The 12,838-nt window shown below is 45.6% G+C and overlaps 1 protein-coding gene across 4 annotated transcripts in view; it reads left to right on the forward strand.

Annotated features, from left to right (window-relative positions):
• Window positions 1-12,838, forward strand: part of LOC100871940 (inward rectifier potassium channel irk-1) — a 23,649-nt gene continuing 10,811 nt past the window's right edge. For 2 of the 4 annotated variants that reach the window (XM_086909231.1, XM_031917372.2), the window contains exons 1-9: window positions 1-1,972; window positions 8,599-8,713; window positions 9,246-9,484; window positions 9,738-10,011; window positions 10,072-10,264; window positions 10,321-10,542; window positions 10,743-10,978; window positions 11,104-11,375; window positions 11,469-11,778. In XM_086909231.1, coding sequence (XP_086765357.1) covers window positions 1,692-1,972; window positions 8,599-8,713; window positions 9,246-9,484; window positions 9,738-10,011; window positions 10,072-10,264; window positions 10,321-10,542; window positions 10,743-10,978; window positions 11,104-11,375; window positions 11,469-11,778 — 2,142 coding nt within the window. In that variant the 5' untranslated portion in view covers window positions 1-1,691. Of the gene's footprint in view, window positions 1,973-4,253; window positions 5,152-8,598; window positions 8,714-9,245; window positions 9,485-9,737; window positions 10,012-10,071; window positions 10,265-10,320; window positions 10,543-10,742; window positions 10,979-11,103; window positions 11,376-11,468; window positions 11,779-12,838 lie in introns of those variants that run through there. The other 2 variants (XM_086909230.1, XM_086909232.1) reach the window with 2 other exon arrangements.

A 12,838-nucleotide genomic window follows, 5' to 3' on the forward strand; every position in this document is an offset into this window, starting at 1 on the left:
ACACACGTTCGGCAAGTGTGGGTGTCCGAGCGCGAGCGCGCGCGTGTGCGTGGATTATTTTCGCTTATACCGCGGCGCACGCAATCTCAGAAGTGGTTCTCGCGTTGACAGGTTCCGAACGAGTTTTCGCCGGCCTCCGAAGCCACCGATCGGTCAGTGCTTCGACGCCTGGATCCAAGGATCCTCCTCGGGAATCCTCCCCGGGAATCGAAGGATCAATCGAAGGCAGGAGGAGGAGGTGGAGGAGGAGGAGGGCGAGGAGGAGAAAGAAAAGGAGGTCGTGATCGGATACGAGACCAATGTGACACGCGGACGAATTCTTATGCAACGTTTAAGGTGAACGTGGTGCACGGCCGACCGGCGCACGGGAAGAAGCTGTCGCGGGGGAATTATGAATGATCCTCGATGCGAGGATGGTGAAGATCCGTCGTACCTCGTGTATCCGGTTGCTGGAAATAGCGTGCAATCTGCGCTGCACGGAAACGCCGACAACTGGACAAATACGCTTGTTGTTCGCCTCTACATGCCCTCTACACCAACGTGTTGAGTCGTAACGAAGAGAAATCTGGGACCGGTTGTACGCGTAAGAGTATTATTCCTCCCAAGTGGAAAAATTGATTCGAATTATATCTTCATTCTTCTTCTCTTTCTCTCTCTTTCCGTCTCTCCACTTCTTTCTCTCTCTTTCTCTCTTTCTTTGAATCACGTCATTGTTGTGCACACGTTGTGAACAGAGAGGAGGGGAATCAGGATATTATCGTGGTCATGATGGTCAACGGATGCGGAAAAGTGATAATGGATGACGGAATGAGACGAGAATAAACGATAGCATGAAGAACGATAGTAGGGATTGCACGAGAAATCGCACGATGCGTGAGCTTGGTGGCCGTGGAACTTCGGTGGACGGTTGTGAAACGGATTTTAAAGTTTCGAAGAATTGGAAACGAAGGGACGTTCTTCTTATTTGGACGGAACGCGTAATTTTCTAACATTCCCTCCCTCCCTTCCTCCCCCCTCCCCCCCCCCCGCGCTCATCCCCCCTTCCCAGAGTGTCCACAATGGTGCTATCTGATGACTCTCTCTCTCTCTCTCTCTCTCCCTGCATTATCGATGGTGCTAACGAGCATTCCCAATAGAAAGTTTATGGCGATAATTTCTTCGCGAGGAAAGTAATATGCCCGCGTCGAAGACATGTTACAAGATTTGCGGGATAAGAAGGATGGATTTGAATTTGGAACGGGCGGGACAAAAGGAGGAGTCGAAGAGTTAGAGTGGCGGTGATTACCGATCGTAAATTCGTTTGACGCATACGCGATGCTGCGCTACGACGTTGAAAAACGTGTTTCAGATTATCGTTGGATTTACAACCCGTGAATCAGTGGAAAAAAAGAAAAAGAGAGAGAGAGAGAGAGAGAGAGAAAAGGAAAAAAATCAAACCGCGCAAACTTTTATGATTATCCGCGTTATATGCTCGCGGATAACAGCGTTTCGATCCCTCGTTCGGCATTGAAGGAGGGGAAAGATTTAGAAATCCCTTCTGAACAATCGCGTGAGATAATTTTTTTGAAAGGAAAGAAAAAAGGGGGGAACGAAGAAAAGGGATTAAACACGTAACGCGAGGTGAAACATATAAATATACGGGGGGGGAGGGAGAGGAAAAGAGACACAGAAGATCGAGATCGTTCAACGAAATGCTAATGAGCGAAAAGAATTGTGCGAGGAAAGAAGGAACAAACGAGGAATTGGGCGAGCATACGATCAGAGACAGTGACAGAGCACCGTTGGACGAGCTGCTGGTGAACTCGACGGTCCCCTCGACGACCACTGTTCCCGTAAAAGTGTGCGATGACTCCGCGGACGAGGGCGGAAGGGACAACAACGAAGGCCAGAAACGAGGAATCCTGACCAACTTTCAGAGAAGGACATTTAGCAGGATCAGTTTCAAAGGAGAATCCGGTCCTCTGCTGAGCAGGTGAATTTTTCTTATTTTTTTTCTTTTTTTCCTTTTTTTCTTTTTCTTTCTTTTTTTTTTTTTTTTCTTTTATCCCACGAGTTTTCTTTTCACCCCGCGAATGCGCGACGATTTCTCTGTAATAATGGTAATAATAATAGTAACAATATTAATTTTCCTATTAAAATTAACTTACAATTTGCATTGAATATACACAATTGCTCGAAAGATATCGAAAATATTCCTTATCTAGTTTTAAATGGAGGAAAACTTAAATATGTGAAGTAGTAGAGCGATATTTAGAATAGATTGCACAACAAAAGAAGTAGTCGCACTCGTTATTAAGATTAGTCGACACTCGACTATTTTAGTTGACCTCAGTCTTTTCTTCGGCTAAATAATAAATATATGTATATATACGTATAGGTATAAATATACATATATATGAATATGTAAAATATTAAAAGTAAAAACATTCAATATTATCGAAACTATACATTGAAACATGAAAGCGTTTGGTTTCAAAAGGAAATACTATTCCTTTTTACTTCGTTCCCTGTAAGTACTCTGTTATTTTATTCAACACACGCGAAAGCTATAAACACGAGCTTTATTACCATAAGTTCGTACGAAGAAACAAGCGAGAAATGGTTAATAAATTCACTTCATAACGATCCTATTGTTTCCACGTTGCAACTTCAGAATGTTCCGAGAAGCGACAAAATATTCGAAAAAGTTAAACACGCTTAAAAAAAAAAAAGAAGAAGAAGAAGAAGAAAACTTTGCTCAAATATCGAATATCGAATATAACCCAAAAAAAGAGAAAAAAGAAAAAATTAGTTTCCAATAATTCTTCGATCATTGAACACGATTATCAACGAGCGAATAATTTATACTCGAACGTTGGTTTCGTTTTAATATTCCATGCACGTTTATGCACGCGTGTATGGACGATAACGTGAAAATAATTGACGCGAAGGCAGCGGGAGGTTCCATCTGGAATCGATCTAATTCCATTGAAGAGGAGAGATAATTGCGCGAAACGATTTTCACAGGCGCTGTCAAAAATACGCCCGGTCGGTGAAAACTGGATCACAATACGTGACCCCGCGAAAATAGCGCCCCGTTCCCATTTCCTCTGCCACGATCGGCAGAAATCCTGCCTTTCGATACGAGAATAGAAGCGCCTAATTGCGGAAGACGCCTCGACGCCGGCGTTCGATCACTGTCTACGCGCGCACCATAAAAATCTCCACGATCGGATTCATCGTCGAAACGCTTCTTCCTTCTCTCATATCCTACATTATTTTTCTTTCTTTCCTTCTTTCTTTCCTTCCATCATTTCTCTTCGAATACAACTTTGTTCCTCTCTACTACCTACTCGATAGTACAACATTTCGTTTTCGATTTATTTCCCTCGCGATGTAGAAACGAATTCTTCGTGTCTTCGACTCGTTGACCTCGGGATGATTCGTAAAATTCTTATCCAATTAATTATTTTCGTTCGTCGAAGGAATTTTTTTTAATACGGCATTGTAAAATTTCGTTATTGCTTCGTTATCGTCGCTTTGAGAAAAGAGACTGACGCGAGCGTTGCACAGAATTCTCATTCCCCCCGTGTCGGGGAAACAGTTCTTCTCTTTCGGCGCAATCTCGTCAACAATTGAAAACGTCCGCCCGTCGACAATTTATAGACGTACGAATTGGAAATAGAAGAAATTAGAAGCGCGACGTGTATAAAAAGGCGCGGATTCGGGTCGCAGAGCGAGAGTCGAGAAGCTCGGTTGAGAAAGCTCGGTCGGAAATGCGCGCGACAAAGGCGGCGGTGAATCGGCGGTGCAACGACTCGTTTTCGAGCGGGTGTCGCGTGTCATCGAGGCTCCATCTCTGGCGAATGGAACGAATCCGATCCGTGAACGGTGCCAAACTTGCGTGTGCAAAGACAAAAGGGAAATCGTGTACGGCAAGGGTCAAAATTGGATCGCCTCAGTGTCGGTCGAGCCACGGTTCCTCGACGAGCCCGTGTCGTCCATTCACACCGACGCTCGCCCCTTCCCTTCCTCCGCGCCGCCTTCCATTTTTTTCAATGATTTCACCGTGGTGACGCGACCGCTCTTATTAATAGTCGGCAAAGTGCGTAAATCAGTGACCTCGTGAAAGTTGCTTGCTCCAGGAAATCCAGATTCTCTCTCCCTCTCTCTCTCTCTCTCTCTCTCTCTCCCTTCCTCTCTCGAAAAAAGAAGAAGGAAATAGAAAGAAGGAAGGAAGTTTTGTTCTTTGATCGAGATTCGCGATCGAGAGGATCGAAATGTATGATCCGGTGTGAGGTGAAAGATATAAAGAGAGAGAGAGAGAGAGAGAGAGAGGGAGGAGAGTTCGAAGGGAATCGATGGTGAAGGTGATCCGCGAGGATCTCGGGACAAAGAAATAGGTGTGAAACGGATGTGGTGCAAAAGATTGATCTGGATTTTCCAGTGGCTATGGACGGGCTGCGATATTTGGCTCTGACGATGAGCTGTTTATTCGTCGGGCCTTGACAGCCCCAATCTCTCGCCCCCTTAAACAAACCTTTAAACTGAAGACGGGTGAAATTCTCTGAAGACGGTGTGCGCGCACGACGTTACCCCCTCGAAAGGAAGGAAGGAAGGAAGGAATCCGAGCTTATTTCTTTTCCTCTCCTCCTCCATTTCGTTCCACCTAATATAATACCTAATTGATCTATCGTTACTTCGTCCGGCTTTAAATAGACACATCGATATAAAGTGGACGGCGACGGCTAAATTCGCGAAGCATTTATTTTTACCGATCACCGACCTTTGATCGTCGATTCGAAAGAAAGGGAAAGAGAGAGAAGAGGGATGAGAGGCCGGGTCGGATTAGTCGATGATTAATCGCCGACTCGTGCGACGGATCATGTGAACGATACGCGTGCCCTTTGCTGCCTTTCGGACGAAAGCGAGGGGGAGGGAGGGGGGGGGAGGCAGGCAGGCAGGCAGGAATTGGTGCGCGGTGAGTGAGAAAGAGGAAATGGATACGTCACCGTCCAAGACGCTTTCCCCGAGTTCCTCGGGATCAGGGAAGATCCACTTGGGCGAGGGAATGGCGTTATCCGGCCTGCGGAGGGCGCTTTCCCAAGTGTCGATGCTGGTCGTTAAAGCGACCACGTCGGGGGAAACAGCGTGGAGAGAAGAATTGCAAAAGTATGTCGATTTTCATTCCCATTCCTTTTTTTTATTCTTTTCGATGCGCTTCGTCTCTGCGAGAAATAACGAATTCGAGGAAAGAGAGAAAGAGAGAAAAAAAATGGGAACTCTTCGTTCGTGGCCACGAAAGGGGGGAGGAACGAGTAAGGGTTTGATTTTTAGATTTCTTCCAAAGACGTTGGCCGTCTATAAAGCGAACGGAGATCGGCGAATCCAGTTTACAATGGCTGATTGTTATCCGCCTCGAAACGAAGAGATGACCGAATCAAGGACGACTACCAATGGTCGAGTTAAAAGCTCGTAACGTACCATCTCAGCGGTAACGTTCTTTAAACAACAATCTCTCTCTCTCTCTCTCTCTCTCTCTGTCTGTCAACGGTTTATATCATTACGGTTTATTGCGGCTAGTTATCATAATCGCAGCCACTTTCTCGTCCGCTCTAAATCGCTCCGTTTTACCAACCGCGCGTAGGTCGACCTTTCGAAACCTTGTGCAAACCCCCTCCCTGTTTCCCGATCGATTAATAATTTTAAAAACTCGAAAGGAAAACTGGGAGGAAATTGGTTGCGATCGAAATTACGTTCGTTTTCTTTTTAAGAATCCAAGTTTCTTAAACTGGTTCCGAGAGAGCAGGGGGAAAAGAGGAAAGATAGCAATTCTGGGGGAGGAGATTTTTAACGATCGTTGTGATGATTGTTTTCCTCGTGGAATTCGACGCGAAGGCGAGCGCGTGAAAATCTCTCGCGTTTTCCAGTCGGAACAGGTGTGGAGGTCTTGATCTATTTTCATCTCGGGTCAATATGTCAGGGTTGAAACTGAAGCGAACAACACGAATTTAGAACAACGTCGGACCAAGCCAAATCGAACAGCGGTCTAGGTCCGTTGAAAATCGCTACCAAAAACCCTCTCTCTTTCGTCACAAATTAAAACGAATCTTCGAAATCCATCCGAATCTTTCCACGACAAATCTTCACCGTCATCCTATCATCCCTCCTCGTCGATTCGATCCACCTTCCCACGTATCCCCTTTAATATTCGTCGTAGAATGGAAACATCCCGCGTGGTCTCCCCTCGGAGGGGAGGGTTGGAGCCGCGACAAAGTCGATCAGGGACGAGGGTAAAAGGAGGCAAGTTCAAAGAGAGATCGGCGAGGGCATTGCCAACGACTTGAGCGGCTGCTTATTTTCCTTCATATCGATGGCCGCAACGCGTGCCGTTTCTAAATCTCGCCGAGTGTCTAGGCGAATTTTCCGCGTGCTTATTTCTGGATTTCGAGACGAGCGCGCGTCTGGCCGCCGCGCTGGAATTCAACGCCAGCCGGAAACTTTGCACCCACGGATTCCTCCCAACTCGGTTAATTAAAACGTTTGGATCGACGCTGCTTCGATCCTCGGGGCTATGTAGACTATGTATATTCGGCGATTAGCGAGGTTATTCGAGATTTGGTTGGTTCGTCGTTTCAAGGGGAGAAGGCTATGCGTATTATTATCGCACGGAGTTTGAGAAAAATCGTCCAATTCTTCGTCTTATTTTATCAAAATTTAAAGGCGTAAAGATCGATGTATCGGATTCGTCGAAATGGTAGCGTTAATAACGCGGAAATATCGGTCTAATTATAAAGTATCGTTCTACTTGTTTTCGAGGAGATACGATCTGATCGATCGCCTCCTAAATCCGTGACAAGGAACGTTTGTGCACAATCTCTGTTATTACGTTATTATCGATCATCCGTTTTATCCGATGCTTACACGCCAAAAATCTTCTCTCTACTTCGATTCGAAAATTTACTCGACACCTCGAATCTCTTGCCAACGCGTGATTTTCATCGATTTTATTATACGCTCTCGTCGATCGGGATCGATTTATTTATCATCGAAGAGACGAATATTATCTTATCTCGGAACCGAATGAATCATGATCGTGATCGCATTTCGATGAACAAAAGTCACGCGAATAACGAGAGACCTGTGTCGTCTCAAACACGACATTTCATTCGGGGGGATAGAATTGGAATCGGTGTATTTTTAGCGAAAGACTCGGAGTTAACTTTAGAAGGGTCGACCGATTAGTTCGACTCGTTCGCGTGTAAGTGTGCATGCGCGCAGATTCATTTTCGACGATAAATACCTACGATACCCTGCGATTTCTACCATATTTTCAACTCTTTGCTCTCGATCGACAAAAATAAATAAAACGAAGAAGGAGGGAACAGGTTTTTTCTTCGAGGTCGTGATCGAAACGATCGAAAGTGCGAGGTAAGGCGAACGAACGTGTCGATAAAGCGAGCTGCCCGGATAAAACCAAATATTTGGACGTGTCAGGTTTCGCGATACTTATTTTCGCGTAGCGGCGCGAAAGGCCATAGGGCAGGGTTCAGAGATCCACACAGAATTTCCTCGCGACACCCGGTGCAACACCATTATTGAACTCGATGAAACGATATTCCCGATTACTCTTTTTCGCGGCAAAATGGAATCGAGAGAGAGAGAGAGAGAGAGAGAGAAATTCGATAGAGAGCGAATAGGTAGGAAGATATGAAAACTATGCGATGCCGAAAATATAACGGAGGACAAACGAAACGCAATATTCCTCCGTGTTGCCTTCATCTTTGAAAAATAACTAAAAATACGAGTAGAATTATATATATATATATATATATATATATATATATAACGTACGTATAACCTTTTCGAATAAATTTGCGGTCGCGATTCGATACGAATGATCACGTTCTATTAATTGCTCTTTAAATTTAAATGGAACCACGATTTCTCGTATAGAGTTCGAGGGTATAGTATACTGCCGTGAAAATTATTGGCTTGCGCTCGATGCTACGCTTTCGAAAGTTATTCTGTTTTTAAGAGGATAACCGCGATAATGATTCATTTAAAAGTATCAGGACCCCGACGACTTCGTCTGTCGATATTCTGGCGTATCGCCCCCGGATACAGATCGGTCTATCCTGGCGTCGAGCGAACGTTCCCGATGAATTATGTCCTCTGGCATTAGCCTCGGTGTATTTCAGACCGTTTTAAAACGGCCTTTAGAGAAGCCGTGGGAGGCTCGTTGCGCCGTCTCGTTGCGCCCTCCCCCGTGAAACGCAACATTTTCCTTCCATCAGGTGTGTTCGTCGAACCGAGCGCGTCTCCCTCGTTCGAACCGCGTTCGAGTGGAAACTCGACGGTAAAAAAAGAAGCGGAGATGTCAGTGAACTTCTTGGAAAACGGGTCCCAAATTTAGAACGGCCGATCGAGTACTCTAACGAGAATTTTTCTGGCAGGGAGCAGAGGGAGAAATAGGAAGAAGATGTTTGATTTCTTCTTCTTCTTTTTTTTCTTCTAATCAAACGAACGGAATGGATCTTTTTTTTTTTTTTTTTTTTCGAAACGAGACGAAAAATTTTTTCAACGACAAAGCTAAAGAGATTTTGATACCGCTTTCAGATACCGGCAGACCAGATTCAGCTCCCGAAGAATACGGAAAAGGGTGGTTTTCAAGCACGGTGATTGCAACGTCGTACAAGGAAATGTGGCCAAGCGACGACGACGTTACCTTCAGGTAATTTTAAAATATTTCTAAAAGCGGTGCGCCGACGATCCGATCCAAGGCGATCCCGCAAATTATTCGCCCAAACGGGAATAACGCTTTTACGGTTCCTTCTTTTGCAAGGAAATTCGCCGAGTTTTCGTTCGAGTTTCATTCAACGTTAATAAAGCGAGCTTGATTCCGTCTCGATCTATTTTTCTCGAATCCAATTACTTGCCAAATTGTCATATATATATATATATATACATATATACGTTCTATGTATCCACTTTGATGCAACTTCTATATTCCTAGATTCTCTAGAAACGTATATTTTTCGACACGTGGGTTAAAATTACCGCGATTGTTTAACTTTCTCGCTCCCCAAATCCCGTTACAGTCCTCTCCTTCTAGTCCAGTCTCGTAAATTTACTTCGATTCTCTTTGTTTGTTTCTTCCTTCTTTCTTTTTTTTTTTTTTTTTTTACGATTCTTTTAACGAGAAAGGAAGAGAGCCGAATCGCTCACCATATTATTCTTCCATATATATTTTCTTCTTCCCCCAGGATATTTTCACGACGCTGGTCGACGCGCAATGGAGATGGACTCTTCTGGTGTTCTCGATGAACTTCTTGCTCTCGTGGCTAGGTTTCGCCCTGATCTGGTGGCTGATCGCGTACAGCCACGGCGACCTCGACCCGGAGAATCACGCCAACTCCAACTCGACCTTCGTCCCGTGCATCGAGAACATTCGTGGGTTCACCAGCTCGTTCCTCTTCTCGATCGAGACCCAGCACACGATCGGGTGACTAATCAACTTGTAAACCGCCTTTGGAACAACTATGTAACCCCGAATTAATTTAACTTAGACGAACCCCCACCACGAACTCTCTCCGCCAATTTTCTTTCCTAAAAGATCCAAGAACGAAGAATGGAAGGAACGTGTCAATTGAACGTATCGTCGGTGTAATATCCTCGATACGTTTTGCCCTAAAAAAAAAAAAAAAAAAAAAAAGGAAGAATTCGAGAAAGGAACTAAAGGGAAAATGATGTCGTAGGTACGGATCGAAACACCCGACGGACGAATGTCCGGAGGCGGTGTTCGTCATATGTATCCAGTCGATGACAGGTGTGATACTGCAAGCTTTCATGGTGGGGATAGTTTTCGCCAAGCTCTCCCGCCCCAAGAAGAGGACGCAGACGTTGCTGTTCTCGAGGAACGCGGTCATCTGTCAGAGGGACGGCCAACCCTGTCTCATGTTCCGCGTCGGCGACATGAGGAAGAGCCACATCATCGAGGCTCACGTGAGAGCGCAGATGATCAAACGAAAGGTGAGCGATCTCGGTGGAAATCTCGCCCGATGAGAAGGAAGACGATTGGAAAATTTTCAGGTGACCAGGGAGGGGGAGTTGTTGCCTTTCTTCCAAACGGAGCTGAAGGTGGGCAGCGACGGGGAGGAGGACAAGATCTTGTTCATTTGGCCGACGACCATCGTGCACAAGATCGACGAGCAATCTCCCCTTTATCACATATCGGCCAGCGATATGCTGCGCGAACGTTTCGAGATCGTGGTTATATTGGAAGGTATTTGACATGTAGGGAGAGATCGATCAAAATTTGTTGGTTCGTTTTAATTTCAGGCGTGATCGAATCGACCGGCATGACGACCCAAGCTAGAAGCTCCTATCTACCCTCTGAGATTTTATGGGGGCACAGGTTCGAACATATAATCACGTTCAAAAAGGAGACGGGGGAATACGAAGTGAACTACACTCTTTTCAACAATACGTACGAGGTCGATACGCCATTGTGCTCGGCGGCCGATCTGGACAAAATTAAGGCGATGCAGAGAGCGAAAGGAGGTATAAAACGTGTAAACTAGCTTTCAGACGCGTATATATATTTATATATACCTTATACGTCGCAACGTTGCATACAAAACTATACTTTTCCAACTTTTACTTTTCTTTCTCGCGATATTCTCCCCGAGAAGAGGAGAAATAGAATACGATATTCGAATTAATTCGAATTCCTGGTTCTTCCATCCGAATTATTATTTCAGAGCGTATGAGCAGCACAGGATTCGCTCATTACCGGGATGCATCGAGCAGCTCTCTGACCACCGGATCCGGTTCCAGCCTGGCGTCGTCCACCGGTGGATTGCACATGAACGTGCCAATGGCATCGTTGACTCCGATTCCGGTTATGATCACAAGCCCGGACGGCTCTCTCAGACGCGAGAGCGTGCAAAGCGGGCAAACCGAGATGAAACAGCCGATATTTTACACGCATAACGAGGTAATTTCCTTTTCTCCTTGCTTCGCCGTTCGTTCAACTTTTATTCAATGAAATTCGAATGTTTCAAATATTCTCGAGATTCGAGCGAGAATTGTAATATATTCGAATTATTTTCATTCGACAAGTTTTTGGACAACGAGCACTCTTCGAATTATCCGCAAGACGATTCCGGAAATCAAGAGGAGGACTACGATCGCGTGCTGGAGGATATAAACGCGACGTTGAGGAAAAGTCGGGTGCCGAGCCAGGAGGCGAGGAGGATGCACAAGGAGGCGTCCAAAACCACCTTGGATTCGAGAAAAAGCGAGTGCGCGATAAGAAGATCCAACTCGAGGTTAACCATGGATCAAATCAACACTCCTCCGAGATCACCCTCGAGGCAGCATTTAGAGCCCAGGTATTCCCTCCCTATACATATCCAAATATATCGAGAAAACAAACGAACGAACGAAATCGTTGTTTGCATCTTTTTCCATTTTCGAAATTGCAGAAACGATCCGACGAGGCACGCGAAATTCGTCGAATCGACGGAACCTCATCGCGAGCCTTCGCCCCATCCTCACCTTTCCCCGAGAAGGTACAGCCTGGGCGAGAATCACGAGAGGGCCAAGGACGGGCAACACCAGTCGCCGAAAAAGACCAGCTTCATCCTTGGGGACGACGATCACCGCGTGATCGACATCGAGTCGGGGCAGACATTGGACGCGTCCAAGACGAACAATCATCATCATCATCATCATCATCATCACAGTCATCATCATCCTCGAGACAACACCTCAGGTCCTCAGGAGCAAGTGTAGGTGAGCACCTCGGTCTTCCTCGACTCGTCTTTCCATTAATCATCTATCGGCGTGTGCCTATTTGCGAGCCCCTCAGAAGGGGGGATAAAATCGCCGTGACAAGTTAATCCACGACGACGATCCGCCGCGAAATTGGAGAAGAAACGCGATGCTTCGGATTTCGCTCGGTCCGAGGAGATCGATTACTCGATTTGGAACGATTCGAAACAACTCGACTTCGCCGTGGCTTGTAAATTGTTCTGTAACTGGGGCACAAAGACGTCATGCCGAGTGGTTTTCATACGTACGCGCTCGACTTCGCCCAGCCAACCGTCGTCCCAAGTTAGTTAGTACTCGGTTAGTTTCTTCTTCTCTTCCTTCCTAGTTCGAACGACCGTTGTAATTAAAGATTTCGAAGATCGATGACGAGAATGACTCGTTCTTTTCGATAATCGTTCCGCGAGAATAAGTGAGGATGGATGGATAGTCTGTGATTCCGCGCGTTCAGAGAGATACGTCGATCGGAAACGTCGATTAAGTTTCAACTGGCAGCAACAACGCTGCCTCTCCGTGAAAAGGTCAGTCGGTGTCTGGCCTTTGGAAAAGAAAGAAAAAGAGAGAGAGAGAAATATTCGTCGAGCGGCCGTGGTTAAATTCCATTGATCCCCGATTTCTCCGAGCAAATTGCGTAAACTTGGTCGAGGAAATCATCGAGGTTACGCGCGATTCGAGCGTGCATCTCCATCCGGACGAGACTCTTAAACGAGTCCGGAAATCGCCGGTTAAGTAACACGATGGAACGATCTTAATGGCGATACACGCCAAAAGAAATTATCCCTTTCATTCAATTTAAACCCGCGATTCTCATCGAGAGAACAACAAACGAATTGAATGTTTGCCATTCCAATCTTCGCCCCGCCTTTCTCTCGATTATCGAACTCTCTTTACCCTTTAAGATAATCGTTTCGAATAAATCTCGACCCAACGAATGTCTTGTCTTTCTCTCTATTCGATGCTCTAACGATTATCAAAGACTCTTTTAATCCTTTAAAATATTTCGTTTCGAATAAATCTCTGCGAT

The sequence above is a fragment of the Apis florea genome, unplaced genomic scaffold (assembly GCF_048593485.1).
Source record: "Apis florea isolate Af1SG1 unplaced genomic scaffold, ASM4859348v1 contig_3081_pilon, whole genome shotgun sequence".
Lineage (NCBI taxonomy): Eukaryota > Metazoa > Arthropoda > Insecta > Hymenoptera > Apidae > Apis > Apis florea.